The sequence below is a fragment of the Xenopus laevis genome, chromosome 3L, assembly GCF_017654675.1.
Source record: "Xenopus laevis strain J_2021 chromosome 3L, Xenopus_laevis_v10.1, whole genome shotgun sequence".
Classification (NCBI taxonomy): Eukaryota; Metazoa; Chordata; class Amphibia; order Anura; family Pipidae; genus Xenopus; species Xenopus laevis.
The window spans coordinates 147,429,272-147,454,740 of record NC_054375.1 but is presented as its reverse complement, the minus strand read 5'-3'; the positions used below and the strand labels follow the sequence as shown (position 1 = coordinate 147,454,740).

Genomic DNA, 25,469 nt, shown 5'->3' with positions numbered 1-25,469 from the left:
CCCCACGCTGGTCTTAGATTTACACCGGTGACTTCTGGTTCTAGAGGTTCAGAGGGGCACGACAGCCTTTCATCATTTAAAGGCAAAGGCACCTATACGTGAAATGACTGATTTGCCAGTAGCTTCTCCTTCTTACTGCTCTCAGCAAGACTTCAAGCCGCTTACCACTGTAATCACAGACACAAAGAGAAACCTGCCTAAAATATGCTGGGAATGTTCCTGGAAAAAATAACTTTTAAAGCCTCATTTACCATCCCGTGGCATTAAACTGGGATCAGAATCACGAATGTGATTGCACCTACTCAAACTGGCCAATACTAGCCATGTGCCCTATATGTATCTGCTTGTTGCCGACAGCTTCCCGTGTTCCTTGGCTTCTATGCACGAATGCAGAAGTAAAAGGGGATGCAAAACCCTAAAATAACATTTTTTGTCATCAGATTCGATGTATTTTAAAGGGGTGGATAACTTTTAGTATGTTATAGAATGGACAATTATAAGCAACTTTTTCAACTTTTTTTTTGGAATTATTTGCCTTCTTCTTCTGACTCTTTCCAGGTTTCAAATGGGGGTCACTGACTCCATCTAAAAAACATGTTCTATAAGGCTACAAATGTATTGTTTTTACTATGTTTTATTACTCATTCTGCTATTCAGGCCTCTCCTATTCATATTCATATTCCAGTCTCTTTTGGTATCAATGCATGGTTGCTAGGGTACCCTAGCAACCCGATTGCTGAAATTGTAAACTGGAGAGCTGCTGAATTAAAAGCTCAAAAACCACAAATAATAAAAATTGTCTCAGAATATAACTCTCTACATCAGGAGTCCCCAACCTTTTTTACCCGTGAGCCACATTCAGATGTAAAAAGAGTGGGGGAGCAACACAAGAATTAAACATTTTCCTGGGAGGTGCCAAATAAGGGCTATTGGTAGCCCCTATGTGGACTAACAGCCTACAAGAGGCTCTGTTTGGCCATACATATGTTTTTTATACAATCAAACTTGCCTCCAAGACTGGAATTCAAAAATAATCACCTGCTCTGAGGCCACTGGGAGCAACATCCAAGGGGTTGGAGAGCAACATGTTACTCACAAGCTACTGGTTGGGGATCACTGCTCTACATCATACTAAAGGTTAATTTAAAGGTGAACAATGGATAAATAATGGTGCAGGATGCCGAGATGTTACCTATCACTTTACCTAGACTCCTTATTCATCATACAACATGTGCTATACACAAAATCGTGTATTAATTAACAACATAACCACAATAAACAAAATTATTAAGCAACTAATAATTTAGCAACCGGTCCAAGTCTAGAAAACCCTGGCAACCAATGAGATGCTGTTAAACAGCAGATTAATAAGCAGTAGCTAAATGCAGCCTACGTAAAGTCAGAAGTCACATTGGGCCATGCGTGGAAATAAAAGCAACGCGTTCCCATGAGTGAGCAAAGCTGCCCCTCACCTTCTCAGCACGCAGGGGAGAAACTTCTCAAAGGGAACAGAAAACGATAGCAGAAGTGTCTCTGTATGAATGTGCAGGTCTAAAATAAGCGCTGCTTGTGTATGATACAGCAGGAGTCTGAAGTTCTTTGTTCTGTGTTCATTGTACCTAAACCTGCTAAAGGCATCCTAATAATCAGCAACCAAGATAAATTATATATCATCTCATTTATTTATACAAAAGGGTTCCTCCTCGTCTTTCCCCATAATGAAAGAAATTCCAATACTGATTAAACATGTTCTCTGTCTTGTTGTCATTCATATGCTGCTGGTTCTGACTCCTGAAAGCGAGAGTTAGAACCTGAGCCAATGAACCTGCCTGTTGTTTTATGGGATTTCTTGCAGACGGCTTAGGATTTAGGGTGCTACTCCCTGCACCAGCACGAGTGCACGGGCAAATGCGACTACTGAGTGGACAGCACACATACACACTCATCAGAATAGAACTGGAAGCAGAACTCCTTTGGCAAACATCAGATACCAGGCTCTGTGGATAAAACTATCTGCACACCTATTCCCTGTTAATGGAAGCAGAATGAGAAGGAATTATATATATATATAGTAGGTGCATCGGCTGTGACTATAGCGACAGACATATGCAGTCACGTGCGCCCATGCACAATTGTCAATGACGTGTGTTCCACTGAGGTGGCATATATTATAGCATATATATCACAAATGCCACTTTCCCACACCCCCACGGCCGGTACAATTATTGACGCAAGGTGAGGTCACTGTGACTCCTCCAGGGACACACAGTGTTACCAGTAACACAACAAAGGAACACAACTCAGGCAGGGAACTCTGAAGCTAAACAGAGACGACTCTCCCAAAGGCTCAGCAATGGCACATGTAGTGGCATTCAGGAGCCATAAAATCCGACAGCATACCTCCCAACATTTTGTAAGTAAAAAGAGGGACAAAAACTTTTTTTCCACACGTAGCGCAGCAATTTTTTGACCACACCCCTTTCTGTGGCCACACCCCCTAATTACCATGTTTGTTTTACAAAATTTGGCAGGTTATGAAAGTTTGAAAATATTTCTCCTTATCTAAACTGTGTTTTTGTGTCTCAAAATTGTTACAAAGTATCTTATTTGCACCTGTTAGCTGTTCTGGGCTCTCTGCTAAAAGCCAATTAAGTGAGAAACTTTGTTTCTTTTTCTGGCTGTTCAGTGCAGAGAAAATAGGGACTTTCCAGTACAAATGAGGGACTGCGGGTTGAGTTGTTACAGAGGGACTGTCCCTCTGAAAAAGGGACAGTTGGGAGGTATGCGACAGTATATCTGTCTATGTGGATATGCCCATGTACTTTAACTTACCCTTCTGCACAATTAAATGACTGTAGAAGTCTTCCTATTACTCCTGCTTCTGTATTAACCTCTCTAAGGCTTATGCATGCCAGGTTGCTCATAGGCCGAATGTTTCCTTATTTCTCTATGTGAAGCAGTGTAGGGCAGGTAGGAATGTCTAAATGCTGCTGCTTTCCACCATTTCTCCCTGTAAACCTCCCCCTCCCTATAACTCCTCCTATTGCTCCATATAACTCCTCCCTATAACTCCTCCTATTGCTCCAATCATGACTAACACATATGTGATCAGTGCAGAAATGCAGATAAATAATGTGAGTAAATGGTGAGAAGCTGCATGTACAGTTACAGTTGTGCCCCAGAATGGAAACTAAATACAACAAGTAGTGAAGGACACACAGACAGGCTCCAGCCAAAACATCCATTCATCTGTGTCTGCCCAACAAGGTCTCATCCCCCCGTCCTGCTGTTGTGTTTATCCCCTGCCCTGGTATATTTCTACATACTGAACTACATCTCCCCTTCCTCTCTTCTCCTCCTGCTCCCAGTGTTTTATATGTGAGTCCATTGCAGTGTGTATGTCCTGCAGCGCCCGACCCCTGTGCTCATATCTATAGGGACGATTATCATTCCTATTGTGGAACTCGGATGCAGCTTCTCTACAGTCCATTGAGAGTATCTCATTTTACCTCTCGTACAGAATAAATGTCGGCAGCCCCAGGCCCACTTACCCACCTGCTGCTCCATCCCCTTCCCTTTACTCACAGCCACACAAAACCACCAGTAAAAATCACGGCCCCGTACAACAACATTTTCTGGGTCCTGCCCACCCTAGCCCCACCCCAGATCCTGCCCACACCACAACCCCCCACACACACACACACAAGTTATAAAAAGCCATTATTGGTGAGGGCCCCCTTATAAGTTAAAAAATAATGTGACACTAGGGCCCCCCATAAGTTAAAAAAATGTTGGTGCCAGAGCCCCCATAAAAAAAAAACATTGGCGCCAGGATCCCACTTACAAGTTAAAAAGAAACATTGGAGCCCCAGAGAATATTTGTTTTTAAAAAAACATTGGTGGCAGGGGCCTAAAGAATATTAAAATAATACATTGGTGGCCAGGGGTTTAATAAAATTAAAAACACACATTGGTGTTCAGAACTCGTGGCTTCAGGACTTCAACTTCGGCTCCTTTTCGTGGCTTTGGGTAGTTTTGTGTCTTCAGGATTTCAACTTTGGCTCCTTTCGTGGCTTCAGGTATTTCATGGTTTCAGGATTTCAACTTTGGCTCCTTTCGTGGCTTTGGGTATTTTCGTGGCTTCAGGACTTCAACTTAGGCTCCTTTCGTGGCTTCGGGACTTCAACCTTGGCTCCTTTTGTGGCTTTGGTTATTTTCGTGGCTTCAGGACTTCAACTTCGGCTCCTTTTGTGGCTTCGGGTATTTTTGCGGCTTCTGGACTTCGGCTCTTCAGGACTTCTGCAGGTGTGGCTCGGTTTCGGCGCTGTCAAGGGGGGGTGGCGACTATTTGTAAAAGTGCAGCACAGGGCCCTGATGGCGGCGCCGCAGTCAGACAGATGGAAGTACACGGTCGCATCGAGGGCCCTTGAAGTCCCGGTGTGTCCCAATGCCCCAGTCCAGCATCTCCGGCACATACACTGGAGGCATCTCCTGGAGCACAATAATATATCTAACCTGCCCTCTGATAAATATATACGGTATGGTAACTGCACCTGAGTTTGTAACTTAAAAGGTTGGTTCAACTTTGAGTAAACTTTTAGTATGTTATAGAATGGCTAATTCTAAGCAACTTTTCAATTGGTCACTTTTCAATTGGTCTTCCTTTCTTTTTTTGTAGTCTTTGAATTATTGACCTTCTTCTGACTCTTTCCAGCTTTCAAATGGGGTCAGTGATCCCATATAAAAACAATTGCTCTTTAAAGCTACACATGTTGTTATTACTAACTTTCATTACTCAACTTTCTATTCAGTCCCTCTCCTATTCATAGTCCAGTCTCTTATTCAAATCAATGCATGGTTGCTAGGGTAATTTGTACCCTAGCAACCAGATTGCTGAAATTGCAAACTGGAGAGCTGCTGAATAAAAAGTTAAATAACTCAAAAACCACAAATAATAAAAAATTAAAACCAATTGCAAAATGTCTGAGAATATCACTCTCTACATCATACTAACAGTTAACTCAAAGGTGAACAACTCCTTTAAAGGAAATCTAGCTTCAAAATGGTATTATCAGGAATCAGATGTGTGCCCTACTATGTGAACCAGCAGTAAATTATCAGACATATTCAAGGTCAGGATCCTGCACATGTGAACATATACACAGTTTACTAATGCACAGGCCTTTATCCCCCCCCGCCCTAATAATATGCAGGTCTTCACCCTTCTGCCTCTACTACCCCTCAGTGACTTCTAATATCCTTATCATTTACAGTAGGGGGTACATTATCCCTTATAATACATGAGTGATACTCAGAGTTCCCTGTATAACTCAGCCTGCAGCCTTGTGCCTTTATATGGTCACAGAACAACCCCTCAGTGACTTCTAATATCCTTATCATTTACAGTAGGGGGTACATTATCCCTTATAATACATGAGTGATACTCAGAGTTCCCTGTATAACTCAGCCTGCAGCCTTGTGCCTTTATATGGTCACAGAACCCCTCAGTGACTTCTAATATCCTTATCATTTACAGTAGGGGGTACAGTAGATCTCCAGCAATAAATATCTCTGTGCCCCCTCTCCACCATCCTGCACTTATACATCTGCCCATAATGTCATCACCGATCAGCGGATTAACATTAGCGCCATGTAGAATCTGCTCAATCAGACACCGTTATCCATATATAATTACCCAAAATGCAGCAGTTATTAATTAGCACCTGAGTTGGTTAATGATACACAAGTTGTGTGGCGATTTGTGTGTTAATGGCGTCACTTCTGACACATCAGTAACAGGATTTGCGTGTTCACTAGGGGCAAGTTGGTGGCGCAGTACATAGAAACGCAAGCCCCGCCTCCTCAAGCACTGGATTTCCCAATGAGGATAAGTGTCAGTTTGGGAGAGCTGCAGACAGGATTTGGGGCACACTAGTGAGCAGGCAAAGCTACACATGCACTAGTCTGCACAGCACAAAGCAACCACATCAGTTCCACATTGTCTCCTGCCCACACATCATCCTCACTCATTGAGCCTGGAGCCAATCCACTCCCCCCATACCTGCTCTTATTAGGGGCACATCTGGATTGCTGGGCGGGTCAGATACACAGTGTTAACATTATAGTTTACTGACTTCTGAAAGTGTCGCTATTTGTATATTTAATAGAGAGTGACACATTTCCCTACACAGACAATTTGCATTACAAGCAATACTTCATTTTCCTACCAAAACTCATCAGTGACTTTCCTGGGCCAGACAGAAGGCACTGCCCTCCCAGACACATTATATACAATACAGACACGGGCACTGCCCTCCCAGACACATTATATACAATACAGACACGGGCACTGCCCTCCCAGACACATTATATACAATACAGACACTGGCACTGCCCTCCCAGACACATTATATACAATACAGACACTGGCACTGCCCTCCCAGACACATTATATACAATACAGACACTGGCACTGCCCTCCCAGACACATTATATACAATACAGACACTGGCACTGCCCTCCCAGGCACATTATATACAATACAGACAGTGGCACTGCCCTCCCAGGCACATTATATACAATACAGACACTGGCACTGCCCTCCCAGACACATTATATACAATACAGACACTGGCACTGCCCTCCCAGACACATTATATACAATACAGACACTGGCACTGCCCTCCCAGACAACATTATATACAATACAGGACACTGGGCACTGCCCTCCCAGACACATTATATACAATACAGACACTGGCACTGCCCTCCCAGACACATTATATACAATACAGACACTGGCACTGCCCTCCCAGACACATTATATACAATACAGACACTGGCACTTGCCCTCCCAGACACATTAATATACAATTACAACAGACACTGGCACTGCCCTCCCAGACACATTATATACAATACAGACACTGGCACTGCCCTCCCAGACACATTATATACAATACAGACACTGGCACTGCCCTCCCAGACACATTATATACAATACAGACACTGGCACTGCCCTCCCAGACACATTATATACAATACAGACACTGGTACTGCCCTCCCAGACACATTATGCCAAGCTCCACCCCTATATGCCATGCTCCACCCCTATATGCCATGCTCCACCCCTATATGCCATGCTCCACTCCTATATGCCATGCTCCACTCTATTGTCTCTTCTGTCCTCCTGCCTACCCCAAGTCTACATCCTTATCACCCTCTTATCCCAATCCCCACGTCATTTCTACTTCAATAAAGGGGAACTCAACCCAAGAAATAGCTTTTTCCCTAACAAAAGGAAATGTCATTTTTTCCAATAGACATTCAGTGCAAATGTGCAGTGGTTTTTAGTTATGTGGAAATGGGATTTGCTGTTGGAAGCAGCATTTGTTTGTCCCTTTCTTTACTTGGGTTCTAACTCATTAAACATTGTAGCAGAAGTTCTGCTCCAAGTCTATCATCTGGCTTCTGCTACATTGTTTCAGGAGTCAGAGCCAGGAGTGCAGAGAATGTAAACAAAAACAGACAGGCAGTGCTTTCAATAGTCCAATTACATTTACATATCACTTTTACTTGGAGTCCTTTATTACAACTGCTGGATGCAGTTTATTTGGGGGGGGGGGGAGGGATGTGTGAGCGCTGCCTGGAAGATAAACATGTGTGGGTGTCTATATAAATATATATATACCTATTCACACACAGACATACACCCTGCATAGGTACAGCTCTGTATTGTGTATATCTACAGACACTGCTATTAAACAGCCGCACAGTTACATATAAACATGGCAGCTTCCTGCTCCACTCACTCATCTTGCCCAGAGCTGAGATTTAACTGCACAGCCCTGTATCATCTTACATCTCAAGGGTTAATATCCCTGACGCATCACTGAGTCTCTTCCACAACATCACAGCCTCATATAGACAAGCATCTAATTCTAGCACATACAGACCCGGCCTACTCCCTGCTACCCCTCTGTATATTAGACTGTAAGCTCTGCAGGGCAGGATTCCCTTCTCCCAATGGTTCCCTCTCCCTGTATTGTATCTGTGTCCCTTTGTATATTAGAGTGTAAGCTCTGCAGGGCAGGATTCCCTTCTAATGTTTCCTCTCCCTGTATTGTATCTGTGTCCCTCTGTATATTAGAGTGTAAGCTCTGCAGGGCAGAATTCCCTTCTGTTTCCTCTCTCTGTATTGTATCTGTGTCCCTCTGTATATTAGAGTGTAAGCTCAGCAGGGCAGGATTCCCTACTCCCAATTGTTCCCTCTCCCTGTATTGTATCTGTGTCCCTATGTATATTAGAGTGTAAGCTCTGCAGGGTAGGATCCCCTTCTCCCAATAGTTCACTTTCCCTGTATTGAATCTGTGTCTTTCTGTATATTAGAGTGTAGGCTCTGTGGGGCAGGATTCCCTCCTAATGTTTCCTCTCCCTGTATTGTAGCTGTGTCTCTCTGTATATTAGATTGTAAGCTCTACAGGGCAGGATTCCCTTGTCCCAATGGTTCCCTCTCCCTGTATTGTATCTGTGTCCCTCTGTATATTAGAGTGTAAGCTCTGTGGGGCAGGATTCCCTCCTAATGTTTCCTCTCAATGTATTGTAGCTGTGTCTCTCTGTATATTAGATTGTAAACTCTACAGGGCAGGATTCCCTTCTCTCAATGGTTCCCTCTCCCTGTATTGTATCTGTGTCCCTCTGTATATTAGAGTGTAAGCTCTGCGGACAGGATTCCCTCCTTCTAATGTTTCATCTCCCTGTATTGTAGCTGTGTCGCTCTGTATATTAGAGTGTGAGCTCTGCAGGATAGGATTCCCTTCTCCCAATGGTCCCCTCTCCTTTTATTAAATCTGGGTCTCTGTTTATTAGAATGTAAGCTCTGCAGGGCAGGATTACATTCTCCCAATGGTTCCCTCTCCCTGTATTATATATCTGGGTCTCTCTTTTTATTAGAGTGTAAGTTCTGCAGGGAAAGATTCCTTCCTCCCATTGGGTCCCTCTCACTTTATTGTATCTGTGTCCCTCTGTATATTAGAGTGTAAGCTCTGCAGAGTAGGATTCCCTTCTCTTAATGGTTCCCCCTCTCTGTATTGTAACTGTGACCCTCTGTATATTAGAGTGTAAGCTCTGCAGGGCAGGATTTCTTTCTTCCTCTTTCTGTTTTGCATATTCCTGGTTGCTGGGCTGAGTTCACAACAGGGAAAATAAAGCAGTTTCATGCCAAACTAGAGAACAAAAAATCAGAAAAGTTCTGCTTTGTTTTAAATGCCACTGCATCGGTGCTGTGTGTGCCAACCCTTAGTGAGATATGGGGGTAGGTAGGCAGTGAGTTGATGGTGGGTACAGTAGGTACAGTGGCTACAGTAGGTACAGTGGGTACAGTAGAAACAGTGGGTACAGTAGATACAGTGGGTACGGTAGGTACAGTGGGTACAGTAGATACAGTGGGTACGGTAGGTACAGTGGGTACAGTAGATACAATAGGTACAGTGGGTACAGTAGATACAGTAGGTACAGTGGGTACAGTAGATACAATAGGTACAGTGGGTACAGTAGATACAGTGGGTTCAGTAGATACAGTGGGTACAGTAGGTACAGTGGGTTCAGTAGATACAGTGGGTACATAAAATACAGTGGTGTACAGGTAGATACAGTGGGTACCAGGGGTTTTAGGTACAGTGGAGTATACAGGTAGTAGTACAGTGGGTTCAGTAGATACAGTGGGTACAGTTGGTACAGTAGGTACCGTAGATACAGTGGGTACAGTGGGTTCAGTAGGTAGAGTGGCACAGAATAACAAGGGAACGCTCACTAACCTAACTGACTTGACCAGTCGATGTCTCTTGATATCCTCTTCACTAAAGGAGAAGTGCATGCTGGGTGCCCTCCGTACCCGCAGGGTGCCCCGACTTCTGGAGGGCATAGGGGGAGCGTTTGCTTGCAGGGCTGGAGTTTTATATCTGGGGCAAAGCTTCTTGTCTCCGCTCAGTCACCGTCCCGGAGTAGCACTTGAGTACAAATGTGAGATATGCAAGCGCTCAGCACTCTCCCTCCCTCCTGCCCAAGTCTCTCACACAAGCCCTGGAAATGGATTGTATGGGCGGGGGCAGTCTCTTACATAACTCTCACTGGCTGCTTCAGGGCACTCTCTGAACTCTCACCATGGGGCACCCGGCTGCTGGGTGTATGGGTGCATTTTATTTGCAGCGCCAGTTCAGTTCATATGTATCAACGCTTTATGGGAGCATCTTCCTACCCACTGACTGGGGATGCTGGGAGCTGTAGTCTCAGCAGAACTCTGAGACTCTAGTTATTCAGCTGCACAGTTATTTATTTTGACACCCGTCATATGTCGAGACAAGTAAAAACTACCCTGTACTTGAAGGGGAACTCAAAAACTGATTTTTTTTTTTGCATAATTAAAGTAAATACAATTCTAAGCAACTTCCCAATGTATATTCATTAGTCATTTTCATTGGTTTTAAAGATATCAGTAAATGTAATTGTTACTGAAAAGAGTGTCTCTCCCTTTCTCTTCTCTGCACTGGCTGCTCTCACTCTTGACTCAATGTAGCAAAATCTAGCTGAATGGGACGTAGAACTGACATCTGCTACATTGTTTCAAGAGTCACTGGGGCTCATTTATAAACGTTGGGCAAATTTGCTCCAGTAACCCATGGCAACCAATCAGATGATTGCTTTCAGTGTTCAGCCTGCAGCTGACTGAAAAAAGTTAATCACTGATTGGTTGCTATGGGTTACTGAACCAAAACAAGTTATCCCAAAACTCTAAATTATATAAAAAAAATAGTCTTTATTCAAAAATCATGTTAAAAGGATAGGTATACAGACCACATGGTATTCCGCCTTGCGCGTTTCGTATCCCCTGGTACTTAGTACCTCTGGTCGGGATTTCCTAACCCGCCCTCCCGTAGCCCGCGCCCACATCCGCACTTCTGGGTTGCTTTTAAAGACCCACGCCAACCCTACCCGTCGATGACGTCACAAAAGGGGCGGGGCGAGCAGGCGCAGCATCTATAAAAGACGAACCTGGAAGTTGGAAGCCGACATTTGACAGTGGCCCGCACCCACCCGCAAAGAAGCATGCGACTTCGGCCTGAACCTGCCCATCCGCGGGTATCGGGCCCGGCCATCACTAGCCCACAGTCCCATTGACTGCAAGCAAGGCTAGGGCTCCTCTCCCATACTTACCCCTTTCCAGCTCCTCTTCTGCATTATACAGTCCACGTTTTGCAGGCAGCCAGTGAAGGGGGCATGGCATGCAAATAGTAGCTCCTCCCCATCTCAGCCGCTGTGATATCACACAAGGTACAGGGAGAGAGTGGGGAATGCAACTGCCAGTATTGGGGGGAACTGGGGAATGAGTGTGACACTCTACTTGTGCAACTGCCAGCCTACTGTTATATAAACAGTAAAATAATAAAAAATGGTAAAATAATAGTATGGGCCCTACAGGTTTAGTACAGCAGCTGCAGGTTGGACAGTCTTGCTGCTTATAAACAAGGAGGTTCCACTGTAGGTTGGACAGTCTTGCTGCTTATAAACAAGGAGGCCCCATTCATATAGGAATGCAGTGTGAAGGATGGACCTGATTGGCACACGTTGGCCTAGTCTCGCCCAGGAACGTGTATATGGAGGCTCTTTGGGTGATGCTGAACTGTAATCCCAAATCTGACAGATGTCCAGTCTTGTAGTTCAGCAACATGCACATTCCTGGGCCATCCCCATCTTCCCTAGTCTTGTTAAAACACATTTCAGGCATATTAATTAAGCAACATCGCCATCTAGTGGAGATTCTGGGCAATTTCTGACAGGGCGGGAGCCGGGGAAATCCAGTATTTACTAATTCATTAGCCATTTGTTTGTGTTGCCCCCGCGCTGAGGCACTTAATGGAGAGTCTGGCAGCGGCAGGGGGAATCCTGGGGGGCAGAGTTATTATATATTACAGTAAATTACAGTAAAGGGCACAGACTGGCTGGGAACTGAACGTAGAGACCTCTCTTGGCTCCTCTTTTACTATTTATAGTGAGAATTTACAGGATATCCCATTTACCCACCAGTATTAATATAGAGCCAACACATTCCAGAGTGCTGTACAATAGCATCTCCTGTTCCCTCAGTACCGGAATATAAAGGTGACACTCCCCAACCTTTCCGGATGTGCCGCTCGCTCCCCCCCCCCGGATCCTGTTTGTGCCACACAGCTGACACTCACCTGCTTATCTGAAACACTGCAGCGGCTAATTGTGGCCCAGTGCAAGTGAGATATAGATCCCAGCAGATGGCCTATAGATTGCAGCATGATAATGTTTATGGCCCGGCATATGGTTCATACGGAACAGACTTTGTGACATCAGAGGGCTCTTCCAATTCCACTGCTCTCCCCCAACAACACATTTGTGCCAATCAATTAAACACATGACATAATCCTGCCAGCCTCACAACTCCCTGTTCCCCCACCCAATGACATCACTATGTGACCAACACAATGACATCATCTACGCACATGAGCTCTTAGTTACAGGGATTCCCCCAGATTGTATAGAGGGAAGAGACGTCACCCTGCGTCATTTCATTGGCACATCGACTCACAGGGAACTCCACCCTTCCACTAGGAGACAGTTTATATGGCACATCATATACATGGCAGGTTATGAAAGTTTGAACATATTTCTGTGTTTTGTTTTCCGGTTATTACAGTTTTGGTAATGAAGGTGAATTGCCCTTTAAGCTGCGAGTCTAACTTTTCAAGGGACCTGTTATCTTATATTGTTATAATTACTTATTTGCTTAACTCAAAATTGTTGCAAAAGAATCTTATCTGCTGCTGTTGCTGTTCTGGGCTCTTTGCCAAAAGCCAATTAAGTTAGAAAATTTGTTTCTTTTTCTGGCTGTTCAGTGTAGAGAAAAACTGGACTTTTCAGTACAAACCAGGGACTGTGGGTTGAGCTGTCAAAAGAGGGACTGTCCCTCTAAAAACGGGACAGTTGGGAGGTATGTGGAAAGGCCGTCTCCCATAGACTTGATTTTATCCAAATAATCCAAAATTTTAAAAATAATTTCCTTTTTCTCTGTAATAATAAAACAGTAGCTTGTACTTGATCCCAACTAAGATATAATTAATCCTTTTTGGAAGCAAAACCAGCCTATTGGGTTTATTTAATGTTTACATGATTTTCTAGTAGACTTATGGTATGAAATTATGGAAAGATATGTTATCCAGAAAGCCCCAAGCATTCTGGATAACAGGTCCCATACCTGTATATATCTATATAAAATACACAGAAGCCTTAATTATCCAGTAAACAGTGCTTAGTGATGTCACCACTTATAACTGGTGCACAATGATGTCATTTGTGTCACGTGACTCACTGAAGCTTGTGTATTATAATAATTAAAGTCAAGTATAAGGATATTAGAAGTCGCCTCATACTCTTTCTACAGGCCATGGAACGCTTGACTTATAATATCCTCCAATAGATTTGTATGGCTCCTGCCGTCCCAAGGGCACAACCAAAACCTATATTGTTATTGTAACATCAAGTTGGGCAAAGGATCGGGTGATGAAAGAGCTGATGTAGGTCGCTCCCCGGGTTCTATCACGTCAAACTCACACATCTATCTCATGACTTTTCTGCCCAACACTATTTAAAGGGGTAGTTCACCTTTAAGTTAACGTTTAGTATGTTACATAATGGCCAATTCGAAGCAACTTTTCAATTGTTCTTCTTTTTTTTTTTATAGTTAATTATTTGCTTTCTTCTGACTCTTTCGAGCTTTCAAATGGGGGTCACTGACCCCTCTAAAAACCAAATGCTCTGTAACAAACCCGCAGCCCACGACCCGAACCGCTACCCGCATATTTACCCACTTTGATCCGCTACCCGACCCAGACCTGCAACTGCCTTATCCGCAACCCGCCGACCACCATCAAACAGGAAGTGATGGTGCTGCAAGCCGGAAGTGATGTCATCAAAAATAGGCAGGGACAGAAACAAGTTTTGAAAAACTTTAAAAGGCGTAAAATATAGACAATATGACATAAGATAAGAAATTTAGATGAGACTCGCAACTCGACCGGCACCTGAAAATCCTCCCCTCATTCCGCAGGGGTGCTCACTTTTTTTGCGGGTACCCGACCCACTGCAGGACTCTAGCATAGGGGGGTTTCATATAAAAATCCAGCCAATCAGCATTTACAGTCTGTTCCTACCCAAAGCAATTAAAGTTTAGCTGCCCTCCTTTGCCCCTCACATACCCAACAGCAGCTTCCCAGCAGAATAAACTGCACTGGCCCGTCTAATCCCTGCTGTGAATGAAACACAGTAATGCTGAATATTTACACATTCCCATGAGCCTACCTTGTCCCAAATATAACGGCAGGAGAATGACAGTGCCAAGCCCAAGTGCCACTTACCTGCAAGACAAAAGCACAACAACAAGGCATTAGAACACAACAATTCTCATACAAATTCTCTAAACATACAAACCAACGAACTGTCACAAACTTAATAAACAAAAATGGGGTGTATGGAGTAAATATACATATAAAGTTACAAGAAAAATATCTTCAAGAAATTGGAAAACTCACAATAGGTGAAAAAACACACCAATAGTCAATGCAGTAGCAAAAGTAGTTATAACATTTAAAAATGTTTATTACGACATACGTTGCGTAACGCGTTTTTGTGGCGAATGGGCTATGAGTAAGGCCTATGAGTACGTTCCCGTTAGGCACAAAATGCATTAGGCGACGTATGTCCTAATTTTTATATTTTATAACTACTTTTGCTTCTGCATTTACTATTGGTGGGTCTTTTCCAATACAAGCCATAGACCCAAGAACACTTTTGCTTCGAATGTCTATTATATTGCCCTGGCCTCAAGCGTTGTTATTCCTGGCCAGAGCTTTCCACTCTGAGATACGTCTGCACTCCCCATTATTTGTTTATGTAACTGTTCCCCAGTCATAGAAATACTACACAAGCCTGATGCATGAAACGGAGCATCCACGCTCAATAAATCCATGTCGTATAAAGCTCCATCTGTAATCTCATGTCTCCGCCTAGTGGCAATAACTGCTCATTACACTCCCCATACTGGAAACTGGATTCAGGCACCGGGCTTTCTGCTTCAGCCACTTAGCAGTGATAATAATGCACACTTTAAAGGGGAAGTACAGCTCACATACAGTCTGTGTGTTGCAGTATTTGGGAAGAGGCATAAAGCATACCTTTGCAAATATATAACCATCCGGTTTTGACCCAGACAGCCCAGTTTATTGAAGGATTGTCTGAGTCAAAACTGCCTGCCCGGTTTTCCAAATTATGAAAACCAGGCAGGATTCCCTGAGATTGAGGCGGCGATCTGCCAATCACTGAGTACCACGTCATGGCCCCGCCTCCAGCAGCACACCAGAACCCTGATATTTAAAGGGATACTGTCATGGGAAAAAAAATTTTTCAAAATGAATCAGTTAATAGTGCTGCTCCAGCAGAATTCTGCACTGAAATCCATTTCTCAAAAGAGCAAACAGATTTTTTTATATTCAATTTTGAAATCTGACATGGGGCTAGACATTTTGTCGATTTCCCAGCTGCCCCTGGTCATGTGACGTGTGCCTGCACTTCAGGAGAGAAATGCTTTCTGGCAGGCTGCTGTTTTTCCTTCTCAATGTAACTGAATGTGTCTCAGTGGGACCTGGATTTTACTATTGAGTGTTGTTCTTAGATCTACCAGGCAGCTGTTATCTTGTGTTAGGGAGCTGTTATCTGGTTACCTTCCCATTGTTCTTTTGTTTGGCTGCTGGGGGGGAAAGGGAGGGGGTGATATCACTCCAACTTGCAGTACAGCAGTAAAGAGTGATTGAAGTTTATCAGAGCACAAGTCACATGACTTGGGGCAGCTGGGAAATTGACAAAATATCTAGCCCCATGTCAGATTTCAAAATTGAATATAAAAAAATCTGTTTGCTCTTTTGAGAAATGGATTTCAGTTCAGAATTCTGCTGGAGCAGCACTATTAACTGACTCATTTTGGAAAACATTTTTTTTCCCATGACAGTATCCCTTTAACATCCTGCCCTGCTACATCACTGCCCCGCCTCCCGCTATGTCACGGTCCCACCTCCCCGCCCGGATTTAGTCAGGAGGAAAGATGGCAACCCTAGTAAGTGAGGCTCTATAGAGTAACTAGTGTTGCTATTGTATCATGGGATGTTATACTCACATTAAATACTCTTGAGTCAGTAAGGAACAACTTTCCTCTCTCAGCCAGCTAGGATATCTTTCTTATTTTTCCTTTCCATATTTGTGGGAATTAGAGGAGCAATTCCTCCATGACAAAACTTACTGTACTCTCCAAATTATGTCTCTGTTCACTCACTTACTACTTTTATTAATTTTCCTGTTTTGAGTTTCAAATGATTTTGTTTTTCTTCTGACTCAAGCCTGGCTGTCCTGTTAATCTATAAAATGTAATACAGTCGATGGTTTCCCTTTTTAACAGACCCAATTCTAATAATACAACTAATGGTGCACAGGTGACTCAGGAAGAAACATGTAAAGATAAAGAAAGGCCAGGGATTGGAGGGTATTCATCCCAAGGTACTAAACCATCTTAGATATGTGATTGCCAAACTTCTTTACTTAGGGGCCGATTCACTAAAGGTCGAATATCGAGGGTTAATTAACCCTCGATATTCGACTAGGAACTAAAATCCTTCGACTTCGAATATCGAAGTCGAAGGATTTAGCGTAGATAGTTCGATTGAACGATCGAAGGATAATTCCTTTGATCGAACGATTAAATCCTTCGAATTGAACGATTCGAAGGATTTAAATCCAACGATCGAAGGAATATCCTTCGATCAAAAAAAGTTAGGCAAGCCTATGGGGACCTTCCCCATAGGCTAACATTGACTTCGGCAGCTTTTAGATGGCGAACTAGGGGGTCGAAGTTTTTTTTAAAGAGACAGTACTTCGACTATCGAATGGTCGAATAGTCGAACGATTTTTACTTCGAATCCTTCAATAGTCGTAGTCGAAGGTCGAAGTAGCCCATTCGATGGTCGAAGTAGCCCAAAAAAAACTTTGAATCCTTCACTCGAAGTTAGTGAATTGACCCCTTAATCTTCCGGGATTCTTCAAGGTCTGGAATTGTACAGAGAGACTGTTGAATTGTTAATGTGGTGCCGCTATTCAAAAATGGATCCTGCTCTCAGCTTGAAAACTATAAGCCTGTTAGTCTGACATCAGTAGTAGAAAAGCTTTAGGAGGTTTAATAAGGTTTAAGATAGACAAATAGATTGCAAATCACAAAACTATAGGGGGATTTCACAAAGTGGTGATATTGAGACAAAATAAAAGTGGAGTGATTTTATTAGATTTTCTGCCGTTTTCACAAACTATCTTCACTCCTGTGAATTTGTCTTTTAAATAAACACACAAACAGGGAAATTAGCGGCTCAATCCCAGCCGTGAAATCATTTCAAAAGTGTAAAGGTGTAAAGACCCCAAGTCTATCACGTTCCGGCTCAGCTCCTACACACCGACAGTGAATATGGAAAATGGAGCAGTAAATGTGCCGCACTCACCGATGGCGTCTGGTGGCTCGGGTTCAGCGCCCGAACCTGTAGCTTTGGGACTATTACCAACGACAACCTGAAATGAACACGCACTCCTGGAGCCACCGGGTGCCGATAAAACTTGATTTTATTCCAGTTCGTTAGTCCTTAGGACTCGTTGTTTTCGCAAACTGGAATAAAATCAAGTTTTATCGGCACCGGCTGGCTCCAGGAGTGCGTGTTCATTTCAGGTTTTTATAAACAGACAGAACTCAGGTTTTGTCTTTCACATAATATTTTATGTCTCCTCAGCTTTCAAGTGATTTTCAGCTGGTATCATGGCTTTTAATAATAATGATTTTTAGAGACTGATATAGGAGAACACATGCTCTAACATCGTTATAAATTCATGAATGCAGCAGCACATGAGTTATACCCATTAGGTATTATCACCTCTTGAAGGGGAAGTTGAACCAAATTTTTATTTTTAGTGTCAATGCACAGCCCCCCCCCCAACCACATCAGTTCCACTGCCCCAACTTAACTATGTCCGAGGCAATCGGCTGAAACAAGATATCACATCACCCTCAGCAACAGTACAAAGCTGAGCCCGATCAAGATTGTTCTTTGCTGGACCTGTGTCTTTATAACTCTTACTTCAAACATAAGAAAAAAACATGGCTGTGCCACGAGTTCTCCCATCGTAGGGAACCATTACATGGATGAAATGGAAAAGAAAGCCTTTCAAGCTTTTAAAAGGTGTGGTTCACCTTTAACATATTATAGAATGGCTTTATAGTATTTGAATTATTTGCCTTCTTCTTCTTCTGACTCTTTCCAGCTTTCAAATGGGGGTCACTGACCCCATCTAAAAAACAAATGCTCTGTAAGGCTACAATTGTATTGCCATTGCTACTTTTTATTCTTCATCTTTCTATTCAGGCCTCTCCTATTCATATTCCAGTCTCTTATTCAAATCAGTGCATGGTTGCTGGGGGAATTTGAAATTGCATCCTGGGAGAGCTGCTGAATAAAAAGTTAAATAACTCAAAAACCACAAATAATAAAAAATGAAAACCAATGGCAAATTTTCTCATTTAATTCATTCATTTAAATGAGAACAAATCCTTTAAGGCAGGGATCCCCAACCTTTTGACCCCGTGAGCAACATTCAGAAGTAAAAGGAGTTGGGGAGCAACACTAGCATGAAAAATGTTCCTGGGGTGCCAAATAAGGGCTGTGATTGGCTATTTGGTAGCCCCTATGAGGATTGTCAAACTACATTGAGACTCTGTTTGGCAGTTCACCTGGTTTTTATACAACCAAAACTTACCTCCAAGCCTGGAATTGAAAAATAAACAACTGCTTTGAGGACACTGAGAGCAACATCCAAGGGGTTGGAGAGCAACATGTTGCTCACGAGCTACTGGTTTGGGATCACTGCTTTAAGGGAATGACACCAAGTCATTTATTAGGATCTGACCCGGGTCAAAGTTGAAACACATGAGGTTCAAGCCTTCAGTGAACAAACAACTTGGAGAAAAAACATGAAGTTCATGAGGAAAGAGGTGAAAGACAGCAAACTGGCATTTTAGGACTGTGCAATATTCATCTCAGAGGGGGGAACCTACAGAAGTATACAGAAAACTCACTCTTATTGGTCAGTATTTGCTGTTCCCAGCCACCCTCTGGAACAGAAACCGGTAGTGATGTGCGGGTCGGAAGCCGGCCGCGACCCAGAAAGAGGGGTGCAAGGTCGGCCCAAACCTGCCCAACCAGCGGGTCCCGCAGGGATCGGACCTGCCTGCACATCACTAGATTAGGGGGGTTCTAAGAACTCTGCACCATTGGGCTGATCCACAGACAACCAATGCTGAGTTGAAGGACAAGGGATACAAGCAACTAAAAGAAGCTATGAGAACCTGTGGTTACCCAGAGTGGGCCTTTGTCAGTACAGCACTGGGGTCAAGCCGAAAACACCAGCCCAACACACAGAAAAGACCAAACATCACATACTCAGAGACGGAAGCCTGTGAACCCAAAAGATCCAACATGAAAGCCAAGAAAAGTCATGTGATGTCTGCTGTCCAAAGTGCTGAAGAGTTGACTAGAACCGTGGAGACTAACCAGCCGCTCAGTAAGACCCAACATAAGGGTTTCCTAGGTGTCTCCCACCCCTCAGCAACCCACCTCTAAATAACAGAGTCACTGCTGTATTATAGGGGGCAACACCTCCCTGTGCTCCAAAACTGTGTCAATACATCAAACTGCAACGGCTTCTCTGTGTCATTACCCTAACAATGTCCCAGGAGCCGGAGCTGCTGATAAGAAATGTATCCCATAATGAATCATTCAGAGAACCAGAAACTTAAACTAAACTGCTGCAGGGAAACATGAGAGGGGTAAAATGATTTTCAAAATGTAAATGGTCAGTAAATATTAACAGATAAAAAGAGAAAACAGCTGAACGTCTGTATATTAATATTATGCTTTTTTATATAGTGCTGATCTATTCCCCACTGCTTTACATTCTAAAATAAGTCTCCACTTCCCATTATTAATTCATCTAACTGTTCCCCAGTCATAGAAATACTACACAAGCCTGATGCATGAAACGGAGCATCCGCGCTCAATAAATCCATGTCGTATAAAGCTCCATCTGTAATCTCATGTCTCCGCCTAGTGGCAATAACTGCTCATTACACTCCCCATACTGGAAACTGGATTCAGGCACCGGGCTTTCTGCTTCAGCCACTTAGGAGTGATTATAATGCACACTTTAAAGGGGAAGTATAGCTGACATACAGCCTGTGTGTTGCAGTATTTGGGAAGAGGCATAAAGCATACCTTTGCAAATATATAAGAAAGTGTATGTGATAGGGTTGCCACCCATCCGGTTTTGACCCAGACAGCCCGGTTTATTGAAGGATTGTCTGGGTCAAAACTGCCCGCCCAGTTTTCCAAATTAGGAAAACCAGGCAGGACTCCCTGAGATTGAGGCGGCGATCTGCCAATCACTGAGTGCCACATCATGGCCCCGCCCCCAGCAGCACACCCCAACCCTGATATTTAACATCCTGCCCTGCTACATCACTGCCCCGCCTCCCGCTATGTCACGGCCCCGCCTCCCCGCCCGGATTTACTCAGGAGGAAAGATGGCAATCCTAGTAAGTGAGGCTCTATAGAGTAACTAGTGTTGCTATTGTATCATGGGATGTTATACTCACATTAAATACTCTTGAGTCAGTAAGGAACAACTTTCCTCTCTCAGCCAGCTAGGATATTTTTTTTATTTTTTATTTAACTGCTCATTACACTCCCCATACTGGAAACTGTATTCAGGCTCCGGGCTTTCTGCTTCAGCCACTTAGCAGTGATTATAATGCACACTTTAAAGGGGAAGTAAAGCTCACATACAGCCTGTATATTGCAGTATTTGGGAAGTGTGAGTGACTGTGCCATTGTATGATGGGATGTTATTCTCACATTAAATACTCTCTGACAGCTAATTGAATTCTAGGATATCCTTCCCATTTACCGCTCCTAATTAAATGAGCCCTAACATGCCGGCATTTTCCAAAACAGATCATCAAAAGAGCATAATGGGAAACAATCTATCACTGAAAAATTTTGGAATATGCCCTTGACTAGAATATTTTAGGTCTCTTTAAAGGGGTTGTTCACCTTCCAAACACTTTTTTCAATTTAGTTGTTTTTAGATTGTTCCCTAGAAATAATGACTTTTTCCAATTACTTTCCATTATTTATTTTTTACGTTTTTTCCAAAATCTAAGTTTAAAGTTGAATGTTCCTGTCTCTGGTGTTTGAGTCTGACAGCTCAGTAATCCAGGTGCAGATTCTGAACTGTTACAATTTTGCAACATTTAGTTGATACATTTCTCAGCAGCATCTCTGGAGTATTAGTAACAATTGTATCAATTCTAACAGCTGCCTGTAATGAAACACCAGAGATTCTGCTCAGCAGGGACAAAGATAAGAAATGTAGCAACTAAATGTATCAATTTAGATCAGTTTACAGGATCGGCGACCCCCCTCCCAGAGCTGCTTCAGAAGGAGAGAAATGACACTTTATACTTCAATATTAGAAAAACCGTGACACATAGAAAATAGAAAGTCATTGGAAAAAGTCGTTATTTCTGGTGATCTATCTGATAACAACTAGTTGTTTGAAGGTGAACAACCCCTTTAAGGTACTTGCTAGGTGTGACCAAGGAGCAGGACAGCAGTGTTTATGGTGGAAAGACAAATTAACTGTACTGGTGAATTGCTAATGCGGTGCATTTATTAAAAAAGGGATCCTTCTCTCAGCCTGAAAACAATAGGCCTGTAAGTCTGACATCAGTGGTAGGAAAGCTTTTGGAAGAGGTAACAAGGGATTGATCAAACGTACATTTTCCCCCTGAAAAATGTAAAATGGGGGTTCTACTATAAATATGATTTATACACTAAATGGCAGTGTGTTAGGGATTTCCTTAATTGAGAAGGATCTGGGGATTTTTATGGATGACAAGCTGTGTAACTCTAGCCAGTGTTATTCTATGGCTACTAAAGCAAATAAATTGCTGAATCAGGGGCGTAACTACCTGGGGTGCAGGGGGTGCGGTCGCATCGGGGCCCCTTAGTTACTGTGCTGCCTTATATAATATTATATAACGGATAAGGGATCTTTTCATAATTTGGATCTTCACACATTAAGTCTACTAATAAATCATTTATACTCTGCAAAAATTCCTTTCTGCATTGCCAGTGCCACGGAGCGGCTGCCATTTCTTTCCGTGTACAAGAACATTAACTAATGGCGTGCTGGGGCTCAGGAGCGGCCGGCAGTTGCGACACAAAGAGAAGGGCTTCCTTAAAGGGGAAACACATTGCAAAGAAAGGTTATTGAAGGCTTTGTTTATGAATCCCTTTACAATCAACATCCCATTTGATCAAACTGAGTGGAGACTGTACAGAATAATCACATGCACTGGAATATAAAGGGAGGGGTGGAACACGCGGCCATCTTAGAATTGGGGAGAGGAGAGCCATTGAGGAGTGCGCCTTGAGACAGAGCGGTGGGGACAATGGTTTGAGTGAGTGGAACGGTCTGAACGACACAACAGGACTGGGTGAGACTGTTCCATTGCAGGGCACTAACAGGGGGAAACATATTTATTATTGTTGTTTTAATGAATTGTGAATAGTAGGCTGGGCAGCCACTTCATTGAATCTTAATATTGTGATCTCAATATATTTTTGAGAACCAGTCCATAATTATTGTTACAGAATACGGCCCTGCCTGGAATATATGAGGTCTCATTAGGGTTAAGGTTCCTACTAGGGGTGACCAAGGAGAAGGAAGGGGTCGCTTACACAAAACAGACACAACTGGGTCATTATGAGCAGATGCCCTGGAAGCAAAAATATCTTTGTACCAATATCTCCCCCAGTCATTCAGATAGGAATCAGACACTGGATTTATATAGAACTGTAAGAGTTAATAAAGTGGGCGGAGACTAAGGCAGACTGATTTATGCATTAATAATTACAGGATCCCTGCCCTGCAAAAGCTTGCACTCTACATTTAATGTCTAACATCAGATAAACTTCATTGTTGTGCAGCTCTGCATCATTGTGATAATCAATTAGCAACAGTTTGCCAGCCCATGAATGTTCTATATGATGATTTAGAGAAAAATCTCAATTTTGTTTAGATGTAACTAAAGTATTTTGGAATAAATCTTATACCATGTGCTTCGTGCATAAGGACATTCCCTAGCTCAGTGCTGTCTAATTTGTGTGGTATCCAGGGCCAGAATGGTTCTGGCCTATGTGGTGGAGGGCCAATAATGAAAGCTGGTGTTGACCACTTCCTGTCTTTAAACTATTTTAAACCCACTTTAAACCTCATGTTACCACAAGATCATGTCCACATTAATAGTGGTACCACACCGAAAAACCAAATGGTTGGTGCTCACTGCAGGGATATCACTCATGTGAGAAGTTATATTAAAACATATGTCCATATGTCTCCTCCTCCCCTATGGATTACACAGCGCCCCCCCCCAGCACATGATTAAACACCTTAGGGGCCCCACAATTTCCAAATGCTAACAAACCCCCAGAACAAACCATACCAGCCTCATCTCTCACAGGTAGTGTAGGGCAGGCAGAGTATGGCACACACAGGGAGCATAGGACAGGCAGAGTATGACACACACAGGGAGTATAGGACAGACAGATTATGGCACACACAGGAGCAAGGCAGGCAGAGTATAACACAAGGGAGCATAGGGCAGGCAGAGTATGACACAACAGGAGCATAGGCAGGCAGAGTATGACACACACAGGGAGCATAGGGCAGGCAGAGTATGACACACACAGGGAGTATAGGACAGACAGATTATGGCACACACAGGGAGCATAGGGCAGGCAGAGTATGACACACACAGGGAGCATAGGGCAGGCAGAGTATGACACACACAGGGAGCATAGGGCAGGCAGAGTATGACACACACAGGGAGCATAGGGCAGGCAGAGTATGACACACACAGGGAGTATAGGACAGACAGATTATGGCACACACAGGGAGCATAGGGCAGGCAGAGTATGGCACACAGGGAGCATAGGGCAGGCAGAGTATGGCACACACAGAGAGCATAGGACAGGCAGAGTATGACACACACAGGGAGCATAGGACAGGCAGAGTATGACACACACAGGGAGCATAGGGCAGGCAGAGTATGACACACACAGGGAGCATAGGGCAGGCAGAGTATGGCACACAGGGAGCATAGGGCAGGCAGAGTATGGCACACACAGGGAGCATAGGGCAGGCAGAGTATGACACACACAGGGAGCACAGGACAGGCAGAGTATGGCACACACAGCTAGCATAGGACAGGCAGAATATGGCACACACAGGGAGCATAGGACAGGCAGAGTATGGCACACACAGGGAGCATAGGACAGGCAGAGTATGGCACACACAGGGAGCATACGGCAGGCAGAGTATGTCACACACAGGGAGCATAGGACAGGCAGAGTATGGCACACACAGGGAGCATAGGGAAGGCAGAGTATGGCACACACAGAGAGCATAGGACAGGCAGAGTTTGGCACACACAGGGAGCATAGGACAGGCAGAGTTTGGCACACACAGGGAGCATACGGCAGGCAGAGTATGTCACACACAGGGAGCATAGGACAGGCAGAGTATGGCACACACAGGGAGCATAGGGAAGGCAGAGTATGGCACACACAGAGAGCATAGGACAGGCAGAGTATGGCACACACAGGGAGCATAGGGAAGGCAGAGTATGGCACACACAGAGAGCATAGGACAGGCAGAGTTTGGCACACACAGGGAGCATAGGACAGGCAGAGTATGGTACACACAGGGAGCATAGGGCAGACACCGGCCCGGGGTGTTAAGTAAGTCAATACAATCACTTGGGGGTACCTAACATTGACAGCCCCAAGTGCCAAATGACTTTCCATCTCCATTAAAGGGGTGGTTCACCTTTAAGTTAACTTTTCGTATGTTATAGAATGGCCAATTCTAAGTAACTTTTCATTCGGTCTTCATCATTTATTTAAAATTATTTACCTTCTTCTTTTAAATTTTTTCAGCTTTCAAATGGGGGTCACTGACCTCATCTAGAAAACAAATACTCTGTAAGGCAACTAATGTATTGTTATTGCTACTTTTTATCACTTATGTTTCTATTCAGGCCTCTCCGATTCATATTCCAGTCTCTTATTTATATCAATGCATGTCGGCTAGGGTCATTTGCAACCAGATTGCTGAAACTGGAGATCTGCTAAATAACTCAAAAACCACAAATATAAAAAAATGAAAATCAATGGCAAATTGTCTCA

General features: G+C 43.6%; 1 protein-coding gene and 1 long non-coding RNA gene across 3 annotated transcripts in view; one reads left to right on the top strand and one right to left on the bottom strand.

The window, feature by feature from the left end:
• The window catches only part of LOC108710155 (cAMP-specific 3',5'-cyclic phosphodiesterase 4D), a 204,027-nt gene that overhangs the window by 43,504 nt on the left and 135,054 nt on the right, over positions 1-25,469 (bottom strand). The window contains exon 1 of one of the 2 annotated variants that reach the window (XM_018251306.2): positions 9,816-10,048. The exons of the other annotated variant lie outside the window; for it this stretch is intronic. Coding sequence (XP_018106795.1) covers positions 9,816-9,922 — 107 coding nt within the window. The 5' untranslated portion in view covers positions 9,923-10,048. Of the gene's footprint in view, positions 1-9,815; positions 10,049-25,469 lie in introns of those variants that run through there. 2 annotated transcript variants of the gene reach the window in all.
• The window catches only part of LOC121401630, a 159,493-nt gene that overhangs the window by 9,460 nt on the left and 124,564 nt on the right, over positions 1-25,469 (top strand). The gene's annotated exons all lie outside the window — the stretch shown is intronic.